The sequence below is a fragment of the Myotis lucifugus genome, unplaced genomic scaffold (assembly GCF_000147115.1).
Source record: "Myotis lucifugus unplaced genomic scaffold, Myoluc2.0 scaffold_265, whole genome shotgun sequence".
NCBI lineage: Eukaryota > Metazoa > Chordata > Mammalia > Chiroptera > Vespertilionidae > Myotis > Myotis lucifugus.
In genome coordinates, this window is record NW_005871313.1 from 117,588 (window position 1) to 142,955 (window position 25,368).

Here is a 25,368-nt window from a genome sequence, read left to right on the forward strand (position 1 = left end):
ATCAACCACATTGTAAACCTGCAGGACCTGTCTTGGAAAACAAAATGGTTATAAAGTCAACCTCTGCTAAGGCACACAACCTACCTTTAAAAGGGAGGTGCTAAAAGCATAATACGTTTTCTTTTAAAAAAAACAACTTATATTGATTCATCTTTCCACATTAAATATGAATAATACTTAAGAGAAAATTTCCCTATCTCTTCATCTCCAGGGCACTCAAAACATTTACAGTCTCATTACTTTACAGGACACCCGTTAGTTAAGTGGATACCAAAGATTATTATCCTGCTTTGATTTCCAAAAAGACAACTACAGAAAGACTAAACAATAAGTTGTCCAAGATTGTTCAGTAAATTGAGATGCTTGAAGTTTTCCATTCAGTGCTTACTTTAGGGACTTGGTACTACAAAGTGATTGAATTCTGTAAACACCTAAGCCGTTTTTGTGTGTGTTTTTTTTAATCTCATCTCCATTTCTCTCTCTCACACACACACACATGAAATTTTCAGCATCTAAGCACTAATCTATCACCTTGTAGATCTTGCCCAAGGGTATCCTACCAGACTAGTGCCATGTCTGTTGGAAGCGTGGTACCTCACCCAACCTGGTTCTCAACCTACTTCTTTATCCAGTGAAGTTGATTCCTCCTGGCCATGTCTGGGAAATTTTTAACCCCTCGATTAGCTATTAACAATTGGTTTAACTCAGACGAGACAGAGGACAAAATAATAGTGGTTGGAAAAAAATGCCTCCACCATTCTGATTACAAAAGGAGGCATGATTAACGAAGTTCCCTTTGTGCCCAAGCTCCATTCTGAAAGCCAAAGAAAGGGCTCTCCACCCCTCTTTTTTTATTGCTGAGTCTTTTCCTACTTGTCTCATCACCCACACAATCTGTTCACAGCCCAAAGAGACAATCCAGCCAGTCTGTGGAGAGTTCCTAAAACATTTATGTCGTGAAAGCAGACAGGATGAACAGGACCTCATCTTGACAAAGGATGATGGGACATTTAGCAAAAGAATCACAAAGGGAAATACAGACGGAAGGCCCTGAATGGAGATTGCCCACAGTATCTAACACAATGCTCATCCCTATGGGTATTTGTAAACCTTCTGGTCAATTTACAGCACCTCCAGGTTTTGTCCCCCAAAATCCATTGCTTTTGGGACAGAGGGTTTTTTAAAAATGTTTTTTAATTATTATTGATTTTTAGAGAGAGAGAAAGAAAAGGGAGAGAGAAACATTGATTCAAGAGAGAAACATTGATCAGCTGCCTTCTACATGCTCCCTCCTGGGGATCAAGCCAGAAACCTGGGCATGTGCCCTGACCAGAATTGAACTGGAGACCTTTTGATGCATGGGACCATGCTCAACCAACTGAGCCACCCTAGCTAGGGCTAGAACAGAGGTTTATTATTTTATTTTATTTTTTAATATTTTTTATTGATTTCAGAGAGGAAGGGAGAAGAAGAGAGATGGAAACATCAATGATGAGAGAGAATCTTTGATTGGCTGCCTCCTGCACAACCACGACTGGGGATCAAGCTCTAAATGTGGGCATGTGCCCTTGACCGGAATCAAAAACGGGACCCTTCAATCCCCCGGCCGATGCTCTATCCACGGAGCCAAACCAGCCAGGGCTAGAACAGAGGGTTTTTTAAAGAAAATACAATTAACAAGTTAAAGAAGTCCAAATCACTGCTTTAAGTTACCTTCAGTCTCTCAAGACCTTTGAATCTGAAAACAGCAAGTGAGATAAAGATTTGAGTTCCAACTTCCATGTAGGTTAAGATAAGACATATAGCCAGAACCGGTTTGGCTCAGTGGATAGAGCGTCGGCCTGTGGACTCAAGGGTCCCGGGTGCGATTCCGGTCAAGGGCATGTGCCTTGGTTGCGGGCACATCCCCAGTGGGGGGCGTGCAGGAGGCGGCTGATCGGTGTTTCTCTCTCATCGATGTTTCTAACTTTCTATCCCTCTCATTTCCTCTCTGTAGAAAATCAGTAAAACATATTTAAAAAAAAGATAAGACATATAAAACACTTAGCACATTGCTTGGCACATTAAAGTCTCAATTAATATTACCTAATATTTTATCATATGCTGCTCTGTTTTATTAAAGATGTTCTTTTTTTAAAAAACAACAACACATGTTGCTATTGATTTTAGAGAGAGAGGAAAGGAGAGGGAGAGAAAGAGAAACATCAATATGAGAAAGAAACATCAATAGGGGACCAAACCTGCAACCTGGACACGTGCCCTGACCAGGAATCGGACCTGTGACCTAGATGCACTGGACAATGCTCAACCAACTGAGCAAGGACTTAAAGATATTCTTATATATGTCCTGCCTATCTACTTAGCTAAAATAGTGCCACCTTATTTGTCTTTGGTGCATTACAAAAGTTAAGTGCCTTCACATATAACATCATATTTAAGCCTACAGATCTAAGGTTGGTTATTGAAGAGATACTAACAGCAAATCCAGTCTCATAGCTGTCACACGGTAGATGCCCTAAGATCTCAACTCACTAATTTCAGACCCAGGGCCTTCTTTCCATAACATCACAGCTGAGCAGATTATTATGTGTTGCGTCTCTTTATATTCCCCAGAACTTAGCAAAGTGCTAAGACATACCTTCATCACCATCTAAACAAATTTTAAGCTATAAGTAACCTAAAGACTCTGAGGGTTTACCTTAGTAACAAAAATAAACGAAATTGGGTGGGAAATGCGAACATATTTGGCTTTGAGAAAGACATGCCTCCATTTTTCTTTGCTAAGGGAAAGCATTGTCATCTCTACTTAGCAAATAATAAAGATAAGAAGAGGCAAGAGGGATTGAATGGTATGTCTAAGGAGGCAGAAGGGGCTAGAGCCAGATGTCTTGTTACTCCACTCATGGCTTTTTCTATTGAGTTCATTTTTAATTCAATGTCTTGAATGAAGTGAATCTTCTCTTGGATTATGCACATCAAATTGTGCTTCAAATAATCACAGCAATCTTCAAAGGCCCAGGCCAAACTCACTAATTCTTCAAAAACAAATCTTTTTATATGATCTAAAAAATACTTAGAACACTTAATCTATGTCATCCAACTTTGACTTTAACAACAAACTATTTTACTTTAATGACCTTATCTCTCCAATCAAATTTAAATTGTTTAAAGGCACGATCCATGTGTGTACTCCTTCTGAGGCCCATGACTAATCCAGTTCAAGAATGGTAGTATGTGTCCTGGCTCATTCCTCATTCTGCCTCACAGACTCCTGGATGTCCCAAAGAAACCTCGAGCCATCACAACATCTACTCAAGTTTTCCAACCATCCCCAGAAATACTGCTCTGCTTAGGCAGTCACTAAAGCTTCTCCTGTGCCTTCAAGAACTTCACTTTAGATGCTGGGACATCCTGTTGCCATCCATTTCACATAGAAATCTAGCTCAGCAGGAGTATGTGGCAATAAGCTCCGTTTCAAAGCCAGCAGCCTGGCCTAGCTCCAGGAATTGTCACTAATGATTTTCACTAGCCACTCTATACTCCAACAGTGATATATACACACACACACACATACACACCCCATTCCAACCACTGCTCTAGTTGGAAGAACTGTGTCTAACAGAGGTTGGTTCCACAGCTGATTTTATATTTTAATTGTTAAAGAAGACCTATTCCATCAAACAAGAGAAAACTCTCCAAAAACACCTGCAATATATTAGTGGTCTCCATCAACCTATCTTTAAACCAAAGACATAGTAATAATTACATCAGTCAGGGATCTTTGGGCTGCAAGCGAACGGAAATCATGCTAAACGTTGCTTGAGTGAAACAAATCAATCATTTTGTAAGGGGAAGCTGAAAAATATCCAGAGTCAGAGCAGTCTTTAGATAGGAGTTATTTTTAGAAATCAAATTATGTCAATAGATCTCACTTATCTACAATCGCTTAGCTTCATTATCAGGGTTCATTGGAAAGCTTCCAGCAGTTCCAGGCTCATATTATCAAGATTCAAGTTCAGTAAGAAAAAGAGAGAACATCTCCTCCTGGTAGCCTCCACACAAGCCTCAGAATTTACTCTTATTAGACTAACTGAAGCCACATGTCCACTGTGGCTAGGTCACATGCCCATCACTGGGGTCAGAGGTGAGGATTCTCTTAAACCACATGAACTGAGAGTGGGGAAGGAGACGTGCTACAAAGAAAACTCAGGATCCTTCTATCAATAGAATTGGGCTGAACCATCCTCCCTGATAAGTTTTCCCTCTTTCCTGATCTCTAAGGAGTGTATCATAGGGATGGTCAACTTTGAAAGTAGTATACTAAGGAAGGAAACAGCCAGGCAAGTCACAAAAGAATATAAATAGCCAGTAATCATATGAAAAAAGGTTCACCCTCACCAGTAAAGAAATGTAAATTAAAAGAAAAGGATATTCTTGTAACACTAGCAAAAATAATAAAATTAAACATAATGCCTGGTACTGGCCACGATGCAGTGAGAATTTGCCTGAACCAGTCTCCCCAATAAGTCTTCCCTCTTCCAGACTTGACTGATAGAGTATGTGGTGGTTATCACTGATCTGAAGGGAGGGTTGGCAATTATTATCAAAACATTTAAACATGGGCATGCCTTTTGACCTAAGATAAGTTCACAAAAGTGAAATTGCTAAGGCATGAATAAGAATTTAACTACAAAGAAGGTTTTCCCAGAATGACTATTATATAGTCCGTCCCCAAACTAGAAATATCATCCATGTCTAACAATAGGTGGTTGGGTAATTTAATTATGGTACATACATATGGTACATACATACATGTTGGTGCTATCATACCAACACCAAGAATGATCTTCCAATGCCTATTTCCTGGCATGACTTAGATAAGGGAGAAAGGCACACCACAGAGGCGTTAATATTGTGGGTGACCATACCACAGCATCATACCATAACACTAGTAAATTAGTTTCACTCTGATCTTCTAAGCCCTCACTGGCTCCCTCTTTTAGATTTACATAGGGTTCTAAAGACCCAGATTCTGCCCAGGGAAAGATCAAAACATCTGGACACCCTAAGCAGGCTAAAATTTGTTGTTCCTTCAGAGATATTCTTTTTTTAAAAATATATTTTTATTGATTTCAGAAAGGAAGAAAGAGGAAGAGATAAAAACATCAATGATGAGAGAGAATCATTGATCAGCTGCCTCTTACACACCCCCTACTGAGGATAGAGCCTGCAACCTGGGCACATGTCCTGACTGGGAATCGAACCCTGACCTACTGGTTCATAGGTCGACACTCAACCTCTGAGCTACACTGGTTGGACCAGAGATATTCTTTACATCGTTAACAACTATTTATGAGAGATGCTGAGTGCTACATGACGAAGGTGAAGAAAATGGACCACAGATGGCATGGAAGATAGCTCAAAAATTATTGTTTGGTTAACATACATAACTTCCATAGTTAACAATTTTCTCTCTCTAAAAACAAACACCTAAGCTTCTTTTCCTGTTCGTTACCCTGTCATCCCATAGCAATCAATCTTCAAATCTCCAGAATAATTTCCACCACAAACAAATCAATTACCTTCTTAAAAAAAAAACACACAAAAAAACCCCACTAACCACAAACAGAGCTATTCTCCATCTCAGTTTCCATAACTTTAAAATGTGAATATCCCTAGTAGGCTGGCCTGTCTTAGAGTGCTGTAGTGCTGTTGGTAACATCAAATGAGATGATTACTGTGGAAGTGCTTTGGAGAAGGGGAAAAGCACCATACAAGTGTGAGGATTCGGAGTATGAATTCATCACCTGGATTTAACATACCCCGAACAAAGCATCTGAGAGCCCATATTAAGCCTTTGGTTCCACCATAACCTTCACGTTCTTTTCCTATAGTCATTTCTGAAAACCAGATGTTGTTCTGTAGTTTCCCTGCAACAAAAATAAAAGCCCTCTCTACTTTCAAATTGGCCAAAGAATGCTTATGGTGTTTCCAAGTATTGAAACATAGGTAATTAATAATTGGGGGTGGGCGGCAAAAATATTCCAAAGAGCAGACAGACATGCCTGGTATACACTGGAGTCTGAAATGGGAAAGGGCAGTAAGTAGCATGAACAACTAGAGGAGTTCATGGTCTTTATATTATCTCATTCAAGCCACAGCAATTAAAAATCCTAGAAGATGTGAACTTCTTCTGAGGGTGAGATTTCTTTTAGAAGTAGCACACAGTACGGCTATTAACAATATTTTATAGTACTTCAATTATCTTCTGAAAGGAAATCATTGCTTTAAAAAAAGTTGTTTCTTGGTAGGGTTGTGCCTCTATATTATGGACTTACATTCTCAATAGTGTTTCTTCTATGGTCTCTTTCTCATTTTGAAGACTGGTAAAGTTTAAATAAAACATGATGGGTCAATAATAAGTACACTTAAATTCCTAAGTGCCCTTCTTTTTAAACCCCATCCCAATTACATCCTTCCCTTGAGGATATTTACAATCCTCCATGACACATGCTCTATACCTCTTGGTTCAAGGAAAACACACCTACAGCATTTCAAATTAACTACTGACCCTTATTCTCACACTATAAACAAACCCTTTTCAAAATCTCAATTGCATTGTGTCCACATTGATTAAAGCTTGAAGCCTGGTGACCTCATGTGGTGTTAACTTCTCCCATGCACCAACAGCATTCTGCCTTTCTACTCAATTACCCCCTTTGGTGCCAGAGGATCGCTACCCAATGAACATACACAATGGATTTCTGCTTCATTACACTAACCAACAGCAGGATAGAAATAAGCAGAAGAGGAATAAACAAGCTAATTTATCATGAGGACAGAGCAAGCTTTCACCAGTCTCGCCATGGAAAACGTCAGTGGTTAACGGGAATATCAATAGTCTGGGGGTAATGTTTATGATCTAACATATTACAGACAGGGCCACAACAGAACCTCAGTAATTAAAGAATTTTGCAGATTAGCAGGTGTGAACAACACGCACACAAAACCCATGCCTTAAAACTCGGGGGTGCTACATAAAACCCCCTGAATAATTATTTTGGGAAGCACAACCCAGGGCTTTGGATAATATGGACTGACACCCTGGTAATTTGCCCCGAGTGTTTGACCTCACTGTGGGGCCCCTCTTATTCATCTTTGACAAGGTGTTCAGGAGAGCCCCAGCCTCTGGGAGAAGAATTTGGATTGTCTCCCTGCCTACCCCCCCCCCCCCACTTCATTAGGCATGGCTAGGGCACAGCGGCTGATTGAATTAACAACTTTGGAGGGCTTCAGTCCCAGTTCCCAGACATTAGCACCATCATCCAGAACAAATTAAAAGTCTCACAGCAATTAAGCAGATTTAAAAAATGAATTTCCCATGGTTCAATGGTTCAACAAGCAACTTGATTTAAGTATTTGAGAGGAGTTTAGAAGGAGGCGAGGAGGAACTGACAGTTGAATTTCCAAAATAAATACACAATGGTAGAGGCATCAACAATAAACTTCTGAGCCTCTGCTAACTAAGCTTTCATATTTCTTTTATATCAAGTTGGAACTATTCAATTGCAGAAGGTAAAAGAATAAAAAAAAACTAACCGAATTGTATTAAAATGATAAGTTTCAGAAATTGCTTTCTGTTTTTCATTCTTTAACATCATTTTATTTTTGTTCAAAAACATACATAAAAATTGGGAGGGGACAAAAAAATGCACATTTCTAGTTGCTAGATTTTAAGTTCACACAAGCAATCTAAACCTGAGTCTAGAGCCATCTACATCTCTCTGAACCAGGATAGCCAGGTTCAGAGCAGGCACACAAACTTTTATGCCAGCCTCCCAAGGCACTCCAGGTAATTTAACTCCAGGAACTCATTCCAGGGTTAAAAGAATACCAGTGAGAGTAAAATAGTTCCTAGCCTGCCCTAAGTGTTTAATATTTGCCAGGCACTCTATACTTATTACCTCAGCTAATATTTTCACATATCATGTCACGAGCATCACAACTATCATTTTACTCATTTGAGAGTGGCGGAAACTGGGGCTCTGAGGTTGTCATTTGTTCAAGGCCACATAGCCAACAAGAGGTGGTACCAAGATTTAATGTATATCAGGCAAGCTCTTTCTTACATTTAGAACAGCAAACTCCCATTTTCAGTGGAGTTTTTTATGTTGTTGTTGTTGTTGTTGTTGTTGTTAATCCTCACTAGAGGATATTTTTTCCCACTGATTTTTAGAGAGAGTGGAAGAGAGGGGGAGAGACAGAGAGAGAGAAACATCGATGTGAGAGAGATACATCAATTGGTTTCTTCCCGCATGCGCCCCGTGGGGCCTGGGATGCAACCGAGGTACATGCCTTTGACTGGGAATCGAAACTGTAACCCTTTAATCTGATGCTCTAACCACTGAGCAAAACCGGCTAGTGCTCCAGTGGAGTATTACCTAGGCCAGCGGTTCTCAACCTGTGGGTCGCGACCCCTTTGGGGATCGAACGACCCTTTCACAGGGGTCGCCTAAGACCATCGGAAAACACATATATAATTACATATTGTTTTTGTGATTAATCACTATGCTTTAATTATGTTCAATTTGTAACAATGAAATTGGGGGTCACCACAACATGAGAAACTGTATTCAAGGGTCGCGGCATTAGGAAGGTTGAGAACCACTGACGTAGGCTTTGGAGCAGTGGATGGATTTATACAGAAAAAAAAGTCATGATTTTAGAGGGAGGGGGTGCATGATGGATGATGTGTTGTCCCAGCTGAGGAGGAACTCCTGTCACCTTTCTTTTAAGTCCCTATTTTCTCTCCAACAGCACCCTCTCCCCCTCCCCTTACTCTATGCCATCTCCGAGTCCGCCCCTCCTCCCCTGGCCCAAACATTCCCACCTCTAGCTCAAAGGTCTGACTAAGAGAAGTCCAAGATCAGCTTTTGTGTGACTGTCTCCTTGGCTTTTGCTTCTATCCCTTCCAGCTTACATCTGCTTCTTAAATCTCCGCCTGCATCTCCACCGGCTCCACTAGAAAGTCAACAGGCCCAGGTGCACACCCAGGTGCACACTCAGCACAGCATGTTTCAGCACTGCTCAGGAACCTGGAGAAATATGTAGATATGGTCATCCCCACCGTCCGGATGCACAAACTGAACACAATGGAATGCAGAGGTGGGTGGTTATTGGAACACATTATGCGTTCTGGTCAAGGGCAGTTATAAAAGCTGGCATCATAAACACATTACTGAGCTCCAAGAAGAACTGTAAATACCTCTACAACATTCTTCCAAGAGAAACTTTCAAAGGTGAATTTTTCATCTTCAAAAATTTACAGAAAATTAAGCAAACTATGTGGTCTTTAAAGAGCCCCTAAAAAACACACGGAGGGAGAATAAACATTTATTTATTAAAGACAATAAATCACAAAATTTCCATCATCTGTCAACATTCTCATTTGAATATCCAAATTTGGAAATACATATAGTACTAATCTATGTTCCCTTCTTCCCAGACAGTATGTACAACCAGTCACAGTCAACTCTTGGCCTTTATGGCTAAGTAAAGACCAAATATGTAGATCAGACATAATAGTAATCAGCATAACAGTAGGCATAGGCAAGGAAACACTTCATTAGTTGTCTTGGTTCTAATCTTATTCTCTCACTGTGATTTCTCTGGGTCTTAGTTTCCACAATATAATAGGAGAAGGTCCCTTTCTAAAACTCCAAAAATTACATGTTTTTATAAATCTAAGCATGCAAACCATGAAGGTGACACAATCTTTTAAATTCAAGAAAATAATAAGAAACCTCCTCTCATTTAAATTATAAAAGAATAGCCAGGAATATTAATATTACAGATCTTAGGTCAGACCTTAAAGTTGAGGCATTTTAGCTACCTCTAACCTCTGCAATAGGTCCACAAGGCAAGAGCCTAGTAATGCTTCAACCAGTATTACTAGGCACCTACACTGCACTCCCTGATGGTAACCACATAACCAGTGGAGATAAAGGTGAGCACATTAGACCATCCTTGCTCTCATGTAGCTTTAGAGGGGTTATATTTTCATCTTTATTGTTTTTTGAGCACCACAATTTTAGTTAATATTTCAGAGGTGGATAATATTTCATGACAAAAAAACATCATCAGTTTTTCCCCTTGAATCTTGACTTTCAAAGGTCTTTGTCATTTAAATTATTATCTAGAAGCAAAAAAAAAAATCCCCATGGATGATGACTTCAATTTTCTAATGTAAAACAGATTCGCTCAGCAGCTTGTGTGGATGGAATATAGCTCTTCCACGAACTGAGTGATATCCATTTAAAAGTTTTGCTCCCTGGGTTTATCCGTGCTATATAAAGAGCCAGGAATACTGGCCTGGCAATTTAAAAGGCAAAATTTAAGATTCAAAGTAAACCTTGGTGAAAACAATTGCTAATTGGATCAAAATTAGCAATTTTAGCAAAGTTAGCCACTCTAATTCACCAAATGTGTAAAGGACACGCTTCTTGAACTGCTGGTTAGCATGGATTATGCCTCATAGAAGGCTATCAAGCAGGGTGGCTGGGTTTCTAATTCTATGTAATCCACTAAGAGGAAGAAACAATCTGCCACAGGCCTAACCAGGTATAGAATGACTAAGAAAACACACAAAACTTTAAAAAGTTAATTAGTGATAACTTCTCATTCAGGGAAATGGCCAATATATGTTAGGTGGTCTAACACATATGCTCAGGTAACTTACGTTCTCTCATTTAACCCAACAACTTCCCTGTGAGGGAGAAATCTTTTGCTGAGGAAACAGGGGTTCAAAAGATGTAAGTGGTGATCCAGTTTACAAAGCAAGCTTGATAACAAACCAGATCCCACCCATCAATCTCCATAAAACCGCATGTTAGAAAACCATCAGTTAGACATCTGTCTGCTTTGGTGGAAGGATCAGTAGGTTTTGTCACTGAAAAGGATTATCATATGGAAACACTTCAGCCAGCACCTAGAATGACTGTTTCCTAGGAATCCTATGAGAAGTCCAAGTCCTCAAAGGCAACTTTCAAAACTACTGTAGCAGCTCTGCTTGCCAGAAGAGTCATTCTAAAGTAAGATGCCCAGAGAGTTAATGGATATCAGTACCTAACCCAAGTCCTGACCTACAAATATTATGGCCTCAAATTAATGTCACTTTTGTTTAAATCTCAACTATACTGCTCATCCTTCTCCCAAAGTATATTTTCTCTCTCTTTTTGAAAAAAGCAGGTGGATGGCGTAGGGGAGCAGGGGGATGGGGGAATTCTTCTGATGTTTATTTTAAAAAGGAAACAAATGCTAATTGAAAGGTAACCTTAGTATCCTTTTAGCTTAAAAATCTTGGGTATCTACAAATTATCCTGTTTCTTTCTCTTTCATCAACTATTATCCATAAATACCATGTTCTCTTGGAGCAAAACTCTGTTCTGCTTAGACATGTTCAAAGAATGGTGCTGGGGATTTAACGGCTGCTCTCTCAGGGACCTGCAAATTCTGGAAAATCGGGAGGAAAGGTGACGAAAAGGATGCCTGAGTCACCTGTCACAGCCAAGCCCATAACCCCACCTCACAATTCTGAACAAGCTGATCATATCTAAGAGGAGGTGTGTTCCCTAAGTGATAGCAGGCAGGGGCTAACGCTGGAGCCCTAAGTTTCACACAAGCCAGAACTAGCTGAACAGAAGAGAGAAAAGAAAGGAGTGTGGGAACATGTTCTTTCTACATTTGAGGCATTCTGCTCCCGGGCAAGTTACAACCCAACTGGGAGCAGATGAAATATGTAAGAACCCAGAGTCGAAGGAAGAGGGCCTCCAAAAGACCTCCTCTGCCTTGAGAGAGGGCTGGGTTTCATAAATCGGGAACCCAAACTTTGGGTGTGATCGCCAGAAGGCAAGCATGTTAAACAGAGTGAAAAGTCAAAATTTATTAGGATTCAATCAGAAGATGCAGAGAAGCACAGTGATTTGTGACTCTGCTTAATTTCAACAAAAAGAAGGGTGGAGGAGGAAGAATTTACAGGGTAATACTTGCACCTCTGGAATCACAAAAATATGCTTGTCAGTCGCAGTGGCATGGAGCCCTCAACATTCAGTTAAATCCTCTTCTGGCAATTTGAAATCTCTGTTTGCAATTGTCCTCAGAGTTGAATAAATGGTAGAGAGGAAGGATGAGGGATTTTGTTGTTTCTTTTGTATGTAAATCAGACTTAAAAATATAGGGCATGTCACCTCCCTTAAACTCATTATGACTTCAGAATCATGCTTGCCACAAACATCCTCCAAAAGCACAAAAGTTAGTCACAGAATTTTAGTCAAAGGAGCCACAGGTTGAAGTCTTAAGACGAAACATGAGGATGGGTCTTTGGTTGGATTAGCAAGGGCCACAGTCGTGGGATTTTTTTTTTAAGTTTTAAATTTACAACATTTTCTTAAGCAAGAGGAAAGGAATGTACCACACCCTCAGCAAGCAAGGCAGGAATTTAGTTTTGCTTTTAAATTCTGTAGTATCCTTTAAAATCCACATAGAACAGCTTATAACAGTACATAATTACATTGCTCCGTAAGAGATTAGCTAAGAAAATAATATTAAGTATACAAAGGCAAGAAGAAGACATTCAAGTTATTGCTATTTTATTTTCAAATAGCAGAAAAATTAATAGAGCTATAAGAACTACAAGTGGGTAGTTTTCTTGAGTTAGGACAGAAATCAAATAATCTTCATGCTGAAACTCAGAAGGTGATATATGTTTGCAGTGCTGACTGGCATTAGAACCTGAGTCCAAGCCATGGCTCTGGCTATAATTCTGTAAACTGAGTCCCTTCCTTTTCCTGGGACTGATTCTTCCTTAAAGGAGGTAGGCCAAGATGGTCTACAAGGCCCTTTAATCTTTACACTTTAATAGTCACAAGCTCCAGGGCTTCCTTTCAGACCAAACTGCACCAAAGTGTGTGGATACAGTCACACAAAAGCTACACTCATGGCAATAAGATCACTTTAGAAGAGAATCAACTAGCAGACCAGCCAATAATGTAGTGATGCTGTGAATGGGGCTACTGAGGAGTGAAATGACTGGCTCATATCACAGAGACCCCAGGTTCCTGGGCATTCTTCCTTCCCCTTCTCTTTTTTTGTCCTCATGTTACCTACCACACTCCTGCATCTCTCTGCTGCCAGGAGTTTCTGTGGCAAATTGTCCCAACTGTTGTAGCCTTAGAAATGGCATAACCAAGCGTTATTAAAATTGTGTGTATAGACCTTGAGTAAAAGTATGAGGGATTCTCTTAGGCACAAAATGTGCATGAAATGTGCAGGCTTTAGGAGAATGATTTAAACTTATTTACTAGTTTTCTGCAATAATAGCTACTATGTAGAGAAGGCTTATGAGGCATTCAGTTACAGCGCGGTAATCAATGCTAGGGAGCAGGATGGAATGACCTGTTTTATACTTTCAAACCCAAACTGAGTATGCATTGGGTCATTCCCATTTCTTCAATCTCGATAGATCCATGAAATCCTACATAATAAAAGCCTAATACACAAATCGACTGAATGGAGGAACGACCAGTGGAATGACGGGTTGCTATGACGTGCACTGACCACAGGAGCTGCCCCAAGCCTGCAGGCCCCAGGCCAGCCAAGGCAGGTGCCAGCAGGCCTCCTTACCCCCTGATCGCCCTGCCGGTTGCCCCACAGAGGGAGGTGACTGGTGGTGGCGGGGGGTGGGGCTGGCAAGCGGGCGGCACCAGGCTGACCAAGGCAAGTGCCAGCGGGGGTCCTCTGTTCACCCCACCGGTCACCTCACAGATCGGCCCTGATTGCTGACCAGGCCTAAGGACCCTACCCATGCACGAATTTTGTGCACTGGGCCTCTAGTAGAAAATAAAAAGCATCATGATTATGTTCCTCCATATCTAAGAACAGAGAAGAACAGAGAAAGAGAGGTGGATATGGAATTAATCAAATAGTTTCAGACAATAGTCCTCCGGGAATCACATCTCTGGTGGGCCTGGTTCAGTGAGATACCCCAATGGGCAGAGTGTCTGCCCAGTACATGATGCTGCCTTGAGACCAGGACTCTCTCTTTGGGAGGGGCTCAGCCAGAGCTAAGGTCAGTTCACTGGCCCTCAACCAGCTCTCATGAGCTAAGCCTTATTAATCTGGGGCTTGAAAAAAACTGAGCCAACCATTTACAAACTTGTTACCTTCTTTCTAAAGAAAAAATCAAAATGCCTTGCCAAAACAAATGTAATAATTTGGCCTCTTCTTTCAATTACCTCTGCTTTCTTGGAAATGTGTTTTGCGGATAAAGCCTCCGAGTTAACCTCAGAAGTTTAAGAAGGCCCTATATAATTCCTGTGGGCCAGTGAAGAAAGAACAACCCTTCACCAGGGAATATTAAAAGAAAGGAGAACATTGTACTTGAAGGCCCAAGATTTAAACAGGCATAGCAGATAGAAACACTAGTTCCTTTTGGGGGTGGGGAGTGGGTGACATCAGAAGTAGGTTTTGGAAATCCAGTTACAAGCTGTGTCCCAGTGATATGGTCTCATATGTTCACAAAGTCCTTAGTTTTTCTTTCCTGAGTCCATATTCTACTCCTATCTCCCTTCTCCACACCCACATTCCCTCTCTTATATGCAACAGCTATATTCAGGACTGACTGTGTATGCCAAGTCCAGGCAGCATTCAGGAGATCAATAATTCTGACATGTTTTCAAGTACAACTCTCAGTCACTCTTTGCTGTGTGTAATGATCCCTAAAGTTTAGGGGGTAGCTGGGGTGCAGTTTTCTCAGGTTCAGCTCCCCACCCCCAGCATGATCTACAAGTACCGGTCAACATTTACAATGACAAGTGTAAGAGGTTAATATGTATTTGAATTGGGATCATTTGTTTAGGAATTAACTAGGTCCATGCTTAGTACCCATGCAGTGATGAGGGTATGTGGTCTGGGAAAAGGGTTGAAGCAGGAAAAGGGGAGACAGCTTTCATCTTCTACTGAATCTGTGTAGAACCAGTATCATCACACTCCACCCTTTGTTTCCCATGGAAATTGAAGGGCCAGTAGGAGGAGAGTAGCATTAGATTTAAGATCATGGCTTAGGATTCAGTCAAGGAACATGACTTGACTGCCAGCCCTCTTATTTACTATCTCTGTAACCTCTGAAAAGTTCCTTAAATGTGCCTCAGATTCATCTGAAAACTGGAGAATGTACCAGCTTCTCTAGGATGTTATGATCATTAAATAAATCTATACACATAAAATGCTTTCCATAGTCAGCAAGTAAGTCCTCACACAGCAACAAATCATAATAAGCCATATCTTCCACTACTGGTTGGATGACAATCTGATTATTGTGTTTGCTCCTCTATGAGATTTAGCGGTGTGGGGAGTGGGAGAGAGAGAGTAGTAAAAAGCTAAAGAACCTTAGTATTTCTGTATTCTAAAACATATGAGTTGCTCTTTTCTGTTGTTTAGCAATCCTTTTAGATTAGCCCTATGATGAAAAGGGAAATTGCAAAACATTTCATCAAGTTTGAGAACTTACATTCCTCAAGCTCCTCTTCTTCACTCTGATCTCCATCCCCATCCAAGCGCTTTCTGAGAACTAGCCATACCTGGCTCGTTGTCTATTAGACCACCACTACAACAGCTCAGAGAAGACACAAAAGCTAAATGCAATAGACGTGATCATTTCATGTCTTAATGCTCCCCATCTGCCATCACCTCTCAAAGTCTGTCAAAATTGAGTCTATCAGCATTTTTTCCAAAGAACAAAATGTACCCATTCAAGGTGTCAGCATGGAAGTCTCTGGTTTGAAATGCCCTCATTATTATGTATGGGTGTGAATATAAACAAAAAATATCCTTTGGGGAATAGAATTTTCAGTAGGAGGCTCTTCTTTCAATTGCTCTACCATCGCTGCCAAGTCACACCCTCTAAAATCCTCTCCAACCTCAGTTGACTCCTTCTCTCCTCTGCCTTTGAAGTCCAGATCTACATAACTATATTAATATGTTAAAACCACTAACTAGAGAAAACCAAATCGAGTAATCTACCTTAAAGTAGCAGAGCTCAAGCACATTATGGTTAATGAACTTGGCTGCTCAGGCAGTGGATGATTCATACAATTATGGAGACTGGTTAGAACTTGTAAGAAATTGGTTGGACTGGCAATATCAAAAGGTGTCCTCCCTTAGCCTTGGCAAGGACACTCTTCTGCTATGCGGTACAGCTGGACTCCATTTCATTTGTCATAGTTTTTGAAATATTTTCCTTTTTACATGTTACCCAGTGATTACAAATGAGAAATTAGTTGTCTTTTTATTTTACAAAAAGTTTTGAAGTTGCATAGTGCTCCTACAAACCACATTAGATACTGTAATAGTTAACTCATCACATGTCTTTCTATATTCAAACTGTTTTTATTCCGTCCCTGAAGTCAAGACTTTGGGAAGTGGAGGCAGGATTACCTAATAGTTGAGAATTCTGGCTCTATTGTCAGATTGCCTGGAGCCCCAGCTTTGACCCTGATTAGTTACTGGTAGGTTATCTTGAGCACTTTTACTAGACCTTTCTACATCTCAGTTTATGCGCTAACTGGGTACAACAGTACCAATTTGGCAAGGCTTTGCATGGGTTAAATTAGATAATGTCTGACACATTGTGCACATTTAACATATATTAAACATTACTTAGACTGCAGCCATGGGCAAACTACGGCCCGCGGGCCGGATCCGGCCCGTTTGAAATGAATAAAACTAAAAAAAAAAAAAAAAAAGATCGTACCCTTTTATGTAATGATGTTTACTTTGAATTTATATTAGTTCACACAAACACTCCATCCATGCTTTTGTTCCGGCCCTCCGGTCCAGTTTAAGAACCCATTGTGGCCCTCGAGTCAAAAAGTTTGCCCACCCCTGACTTAGATGGTATAATTAATAGGGCTTCTAATTTCAGATGTTCTCAAATTCCCAGTAATGAGTGAGAATTATTTTGACACTAGAGGCCTTATCATAGGAAATCTTTCGCTGATGAACTTGTATTTAGAGGGGCTCTTTTCTACTCTGGATTCCTAGGTTACTTGGGTTTCAAGTCCCCACTTTCCTAACCCCCAGTCAACATTGCAGCACTGTTTTGGGAACACAGTAGGCTCTAAGCAATATTTTGCACATTAGGCAGGTGACACACATGAGCACTAAGCTAAGGACCTTCATAAAATCTCAAATTCTAAATCTCATTAGAAACACTTTTATGAGGAAGATAAGGTAAGAATATTTTCTCAGTATATATGGATTTTTAAAAATTTTAAAGGCCAAGTGATTGCAAAATTTCAACTAGGTAGGAAAGGCTTTGAGTCTAGATATGGGTTCCAGGCAGCGGACTTGAACACCTTACAAAGCCACACGTCGCACTATTATCTGAAGGAAATATTTCTCACCTTTAATAGGGAAATGGGAACGTTCCAGTAGAAAGCGAAACAGGCTTCTCTGAACAGTCAGATGAAAGCATGATTAGAGACTGTTAGCACAAGCATGATTTTGTTGCAATAACCAAGTAGGTAGTTTAGCTTTCTTAAGTCAATAATGTAATTTCAATTACAAAAATTTTTGAAGTTGCAGAGTGCTCCTATAAACCACAGTAGATACTCTAGTAGTTAACAAAGAGGGGAAAAGGACATTATTTAGTCAAATATAAAATTTTATAAACTAAAAGGGAGAATCAAATACAGAAAAATGTGGGCTAACATTTACCAAAGGCCAAATAATTAGTTCTTTTCAAGATTCTCACCAGATAGAGAAACACTGCAGGATTAAAAGTGCTGCATTATTAACATATGCTGAAATAAAATAAATACCACAACAAGCTTAAAACCTAATGTATTGGGAAACAAACTCTTATGTACTCTGCATAACTGTAATTGTATTTAATTTCTTAAAATCCTGTAACTTCTAAATAAATGAGTCACAAAAACAAAAACTCACGAGACTAAACCACAATCAAGACCACCAATAGTTCCCTCTTAAACAGTAATAGCACAATAGTATTGGCTATATCATTGAAAGGTAGTACATAAGTCCATGTAAAAATTAAGAAAACTGATTATATATATGCATACACACATAAATATACGCACACACATATATGCATATATATACACACATAATAGTCTCAGCATTAATATGCTCACATAATGAGCTTTTGAAAGAGCAATGCTTCCTAAAGAAACAATTTTTGGTAATTTGTTGATACTTATTTGTAGTTTAAGTCTGAAATATTCTCATTTCTGTGTATGCTTAAAGCAATGAAATAATTTTCTATTCATCCAGTCCTCATCTCCATACTCTTAACAGTTTTAGAACAGGTGGGAACAGTGACCTGCTTTTTCAACCATTATATCCCCCAGACATGACTAATTAGAAGCTGAGCAAATTACACATAATGGGCCAGGGATTCAAGTTCACGATTTTTAGTGGCTGCACTCGTGTTTCAGGGCACATGGTTTTCTCCCCACCCCCTTCACCCCTGCAGCTGCCTGTCTTTCCATGAAATCAAAGGAAACTTATTTTAAAAAAATTTTCTGCAGGCTTATTTTTAAGGAGGATAAAGATTAAGCTATGTCTCTAAAATTTTTATTTTACTTCAGGGGGTTCTTAAATTTTTAAATGAGTTCTAAATACTAAAGAAGGTAGCCACTTAAACCTTTTCAATACATAAGAAGACAATCAGAGGGAAGATTTTATAATGGCTCAGTTTTTACAAAAGCACAGCATAATTTAGTGAATTTTTAAATACCCCAAATTCTGCCACATACATATTGCTTTCCAGAGCCTTTTTGCAAAATCCCATTGAAGATCTAGCAGTACACAGACACTGGCACAAGAAAAAATAAATAAATAAGTGCACACACCCGAACACACACACAAACTTGGGGAAGGGGAGTGTTTAAGCTGGCTAAACAAAACCCAATCTCTATTTGCTTTTTTATTTAATGTTTAAAGTGTCCCCATCAATTTTAGAAGGCTGCAATCAAACACCAGTCTAAATGCCACCCAAATCTCTCAAAGTACGGAAAAATTCATACAATTTTGTAACTGGAAGAATCCTTAAACTCATTAACCTAACAATGAGGAAACTGAAGCCTGTTGGTTCATTGATTTGCCCGGTCACTTTGGGATGTATGGCTTGCCATTGCTGTTTTAGGTGTTTGTTTTTGTTTTGTGTATATGTGTATGTAGTACTTATATCCTGATAACCAGGAGCTTTGCCATTCGGATCCTCCTCTTTCTAAGTCGCCATGTTTCCTTTCATCTGGGACAACAGTGATCAAAAAGGAACATATATTATGGCCAATTCACCGCTAAAATTTCACGTTTTCCCTTGGCCTCTGAGGATTAGATAGACACGTCCCACCCAGGACACCTGACTTCTAACATCAGTGGAACTGAGAAGTGAGGTTCTTTGCTCAGTGGGGAGAGTGAGAAGGAAGTTTGTGAACTTCCAGCTTACAAATGCTCCTTCATCTATTGATTCCACAGGCCCACTTTGTTGAAGTTCTGTTCTCCGATTGGTTTCCCCTGCTTTCCAATTTAGGGAAGTTTGGTGGAAAAACATATTTACCATTTGTTGATATTTATTTCCCATGTTTGGGTCTTGTAGTATACCCAAGTTCCTAGATTTCTTTAGCAGTAATAAATAACTAGCTAACTAAATAAATAAAATCTCTAAATGGACGAGAAAAAGGCTAAGTCGCTGTTCAAAGTACTTAACATGGACTGGATCTGATCTTTTCAGTCTTCCAGCCAGAACTGGGGACACAGCTGTGACAACTGAGGAAGGAAGGAAGCTAAACAGTGAACTCACAACAATTTCCCCCAAGAAGTGTTAAACATAATTATTTTCTTTTTCAGGGAAAGTTGGAGAGAAAGCCATTTATTTGTTGAAGAGAATCTAATTAGAGTTAGAACCTACCACTAAACTTTTTGAGACTGTTACCAAGTATGGTCACTAACCAAGTTCTCTGGGGAAAACAGCCCTTGGCCCCACTGATCTAGACAAACCCCTCTTTGAACGTGCAACTGTTCCGATTCTACTGCAACTTTAATGTCCAGCCGTCACCCACCAGTGTCCTGGAACCATCTCCCTGGTCCTAAGACTCCAGAAACTATACTAATTCCATCAGTGCCCTCAGAAACCTAAAACAGTGGGTGATGGGCTCTTCAAGGTTAGTATCAGCTTTAGAAAAAGAAACGTGCACCAACAAACACCAGACAACTATGTGTAATGGTTCACTGCCTGTGCAAAAACCTCAAAGAGGATGAAGGTCAGACAGGGATAATAGGCCAATTTAATTCTGAAAGCACAAGGTGCAAGAAATTTTAATTATGGTCTGCCACTGAAATCACACAAGATCCAATGGCATCTAACTGCAACTGCTCATCAAGGGAGACAAGAGGTGTAATTGTAACCGCTGCATAATCACTGTGAGGGCACAGGGAAAGGCTGCCTTCAGCTCCCAGCAGAGAATGTATTAAGAGCCTCGAAAAATCCAATACAAGGAAACAGAGAGATTGCACATAGCTAAACAGGAGCTCATAACAGGAAAGCTCAACGAGAGAGAGAGAGAGAGAGAGAGAGAGAGAGAGAGAGGGAGAGAGAGAGAGAGAGAGAGAGAGAGATTGTGTGTGTGTGTGTGTGTTTGGGGGAAGGGGTGTTCCAAGAATAACAAGATTAAGCTGTTTGGCCCAAATTGGAAATACGAGCTTGGAAAACTCTGAACCCCTTTCTGCTTACATACAGCGAGAAAGGTATGATCTCCTCCAGCAATTTCTCTCCTCAGTGAAGCTTTGCCCGCGCCCCTTTGTTTAAACAATTATCTTGGATGTTACAGTGATTTACAGAACCAGACTCCCTTTGATTTGTTCCCATCAAACCCAGGTATGGAAACAAAACGCCAAGCCTACGACTCAAAGCGCCCGAGCTCTCATTCCCAAGACGACTACGACGCCCGTTCTGTGCAGACTCTTGGCAAAGGGAAGCGGGGAGAAAGCCCCTCCGTGGACTTCCCACTCCACAAAGTTTTACAAATCCCAGAAGGAAGCAAAATCTCCCATCCGCGCAGGCGGCAAAGTTGGCGCGGAAGTTTGTGCCGGGATGTCCTAAATCTCGTGGGGGAAGAGGACAGGAGAGTGTGGAGAGGCGGGAAGATGGATGAAGACGAAGAGACAGCAAAAGAAAAAAGGGGGGGGGTAGTTTTTCGAGTGGAAGGTCCTTGAGACCTTCTTCTTCAGCAGGAAGCCTCTTTGGCTCTGAGAGGTCCGGGCTGCGCGCACCGGGAGAGGTCTCCAGGGCGGGCGCCTTCGTCGCCGGGGCCGGGAGCTGTCACCTGCGCGGGGCTGCGGCGGTGGCGGGGAGCTTCCCACCCGCCAAGGTGGGACCGCGGGCTGCAGACTCCCCCGCTCTCGGGGCTCTGAGAAGTGGGGGAGGGCAGATTCGAAAGAGGGCGCCGGGCCAAAAGCAACACCTTTCGGATACGCGGTTCCCCTCCGACCTCTCCAACTTCCACCGGCGCCAGCCAAGGACTTTCTCCCACCGCACCCCACCCCATCCTGCCTCCCAGCCCGCCGCTCGGACCTTCTGACTGCAACGGCGGAGGGCGGGAGAGGGTGCGGCGAGGGAGCAGAGGGGGCGGAGGTGGGGACCCAAAATACAAACGCTCACCCCCCTGGCTGCGAAGACCAAATGCATTTCCACAGGCAACCAGCACAACCCTGTAACTGGGCTCCGGGTTTGCACGGGGCGCAGTGCCCCGACTCTTCTGTTGTTCCTAATAAAGTCTATTACGCTGCCCTCCGGAGCTGAATGGGAGGAAAAGGAGGGGAAAGGGGGTGGGGGGAGCGCGGGAAAAAGCGGGGGTGGGGGGAGCAGCAATCAACTTTGTAACCCAGCGCTCCCGCCCGCGATCCGGCGCCATGCTTAAGATTCCCACCCCCGCCGCCCCCCTCCTTCCTTTCAAGTGGATACTGAAACTAGGCCAAAACTTTTTCCCCTCCTTTTCTCTTAGCCACTAGACTGGATTGTGCCCCACGGAGCCCCATGGAGCTCTGCTTTCTTAAGCACAATAGCCGGACTAATTAGATCATAGAAGCAAGACAGTGATACTGTAACAAGTAGCCCGAGAGGCAAAGAGGGAAGGGGCCCGAAAAGAGAGAAAGGGGGAAAAGTTTGCAGCTCTGGCACTTACCAATCAAGCCTCCCACCAGAAAGGCGATGATTTGGAACACGAGCAGAATCCCACCAACAATGCACAGCTTCTTGGTGCTCATATTTTCTATAATTGCCCCAGCCATTTTTGCGCCCCCCTTTTTCCTTTTCTTTTGGAAATAAAATGTGTTAGGGTGTGCTTTTGCTCGCTCTCCTCTCACGCTCCCCCCCGCCTCCCTCGCCTCCTTTCTGGGCGCTGCAAAACTTCAGGGGTGTGGGATCGCGGCGAGGATGGGACCGGGACGGCAGGCGCCCGCACGGATTCCCCCGGCGCAGCCGCTCGCGCTCCCCCAATGCCCGGAGCTGTGATTGTGGCCGCTCCGCCGCCTGTGGACGCTTAAAGGAGCAGGGAAGCGGATCACATGACACCGCCTCCCTCCCTTTCTTCCTCCCTCCCTCTCGCGCTTCCTCCCTCCCTCCCTACCTCCCTCTCTTCCTCACCCCCTTGCCCGCCTGTGCGGGGCTCCGAGCTCCCGAGTCAGGCCGGCAGCTTGTCCCGCCCGGGGCCCGTGTCGTTTGGGGGTTGATGTTGCTGTTAAGTGGGTTCCCCCTACCCCGCCTCTTACACGCTTTCTTGTCTGGTTCGAGATTTAAACCACTCGTGGATAGCTTTGCAGACCTTTAACTAAGGCGTTGACTTTAGGAAATGGTCCCCACCCCCCAACTGCTAGAACTCTCTTTAGGAAAGAGGAGGAGAATTTTTTTTTTAAAGGAACCCCAACAATGTTTAAATCAAAGAACAGAGATGTGGAATAATGTCTCGGCTCGGCTCCCTAATGCCTGAGCCCAGCCTCGGTTATTAGGCACATACCCAGCTAAATTCCACACACCCCCCCCCCCACGGCACCCCTTGAGGAACCCTGTGCTCCAGCCAAATCAGACCGCTGTTCCTTACATGATACCCCACTCCCTGTGTTTCCAGAGCCTTGAGCCTAGTGCTTGCATTTAAAAAAAAATTTGTTTTTTAAAGTCCATCAGAGTTTTAATCCTTTAAAAATCAACTCGCCTGAAGAACCTTGCTAATTTTCCAAACCATCTTTGTAACATCCCCGGGAACTGAGCCCCTACAGTTCCTGTTTACATTCTTAGCTCCTATTGTAAAGGACTTGTAAGGGCGTTTGTCTCCACCGCGGAGCCTAAACTCCTGGGGGATAGGGACCGAGTTTTATTCATCTTTGCACCCCCCGTGGTGCCTAACAAAATTCTAGCTCTAGTAGGTCCTCCATAAACTTTTGTGGCCTGAATAAATCAGTGAATGTGAAAACAAGCCCACCGTTTGCATTTCAAAAGCCTAAAAGAGACATTTGATTTAGATGGTACACATATTAAATTGCAATGTTTGTTCTCTCTTAGTGAGGATATACTTATGCTTATACTTAACCTGGAGGGAGGAACAGAGGGTGAGACACAAGAGATTTCCTGCTCTATGGAGAATAAATTCCTGGGCCTGGTTTTTCTGTGTTTCATAAACTGGTTACTTGGCCAGCACAACACACATTTCCCAGTAGACCCTGGGTCTGGTAACCTCTCCTGTCCACTCTCACACATGCAGGGTTTCCACCGCCCACCACCACTTACACACCTGATTTCTTGCCCCTCTCCTCCATCGACACCCTCTTTAAGCCAAGGGAACATGGAAAGTCCTGTCTCCTCCTCTACTCTGCTCCTGAACTTGTATTGCCCTTCCAGAAGATGCCATGCAGCTTACACATCATAGAGGTGCTCATTTCTAAAGTTCAAGTAGATACTTCTTGCTGAACTGGTATCAAACTTTATGGATATAAAACTACACTAACAACCTGAACCGTTCTGGGATATGTTTGCTCTTTATGCCTTCTTCCCCTAACCAGCCATCACTCACTGAGCCCTTAACCCTTTCCATGCTCTCTTTTCTCAGCACTGGAGGCTAGATACCAAGATGTGAAGACACTTGTCCTTGTCGTGGCACCTAGACTCCTCAGTCTAGCTGGTAGCCACTGAGTAGTGATGAACAACCTTAACCGTGGAGGACATCAGATCAGACAGGAAGAAGCAGGAGGAATTCTTGTCAACATTCATGGTCAGAGTGTTTGGTGCCCAAACATAGATAGACCAGTGCGGCCTATTTGCCTTCCTTCTTTGTCTTTTGCCTTCCTTCTTTGCCTTTTCAGACACTTATATCTTTTTTTTTTTTTCCTGACAGGAGTAAGTTCCAGAGCATCATAAATAGAAAGAATGTCCTTTTCTTGCTAGTATACTCTACATTATGTGTTCTCATCTCAGCAAGCTGCCAACTTCCATATATTTAAATAATAATGATGCCTTAGGGTTAGAATTTCTCTTTTTTTTTAACACAAGGGGATATTTTTTAGTAAAGTTGATAGGATTCAATATTAAGATTTACTCTTCATTTGATTCTACTTTTCACTATTAAGGAAGAAAGAAATGGTGTTCCATGCACCTCAAATATGAATTGGATCTATAAGAAATTCTTGGCGAGCTGAATTGGTTTATTTGTTGAAGATTAGTGAGTTCCCCAACTCACTTTTCTATGAACGGCTACAACACCCCTCCATCCTCTTGGCTCCCAAATGTAGGTCTTCAGAGTAACTGACCTAATTCTCCAAGGTCTGGAAATGAAACGCTTGGAATAAAATACTGGTTCCCCACCAAGGCGATACTCTGTTTTGAAAGGGCACTTATTATTTAACATTTTAATTTTAAAAAGAGATATTTCTCATTGCTAACCTGTGCTTCTAACTTGTGTGAGATTACCCTATTGCCAACTGAGTGAGGGCAAATACACATAGCATTAATAACCATGAACAGCTTTTTTAAAAATTACAGTTTCCATTATGTCTTTTTAAACATTAAAACTGACTGTTGGATTCTTAATTTCCAAGTAGGAAAGAGCATGAGTGTTTGAGTTGGCTGCATCTGGGGTGGAGCCTAGCTCCCAGCTCTGACCTTTGCTATATGTGATCCGGGGCACCTACTTTCTCCACGGCTCAGTTTTCTGATCTGTAAAGTGGAGATAATAATAGTACCTAACTCATGGCGTTCTTGCAAGATATTATTAACTAATATCTAGCTCGTGGTGTTCTTGC

General features: G+C 41.7%; 1 protein-coding gene across 3 annotated transcripts in view; it reads right to left on the bottom strand.

The window, feature by feature from the left end:
* Positions 1-22,610, bottom strand: part of WLS (wntless Wnt ligand secretion mediator) — a 102,168-nt gene extending 79,558 nt beyond the window's left edge. For 2 of the 3 annotated variants that reach the window (XM_006099224.3, XM_014464754.2), the window contains exon 1: positions 22,263-22,609. In XM_006099224.3, coding sequence (XP_006099286.1) covers positions 22,263-22,368 — 106 coding nt within the window. In that variant the 5' untranslated portion in view covers positions 22,369-22,609. Of the gene's footprint in view, positions 1-22,262 lie in introns of all 3 variants that reach the window. The other variant, XM_006099225.3, reaches the window with a different exon arrangement.
* Between the last annotated feature and the right edge of the window lie 2,758 nt (positions 22,611-25,368).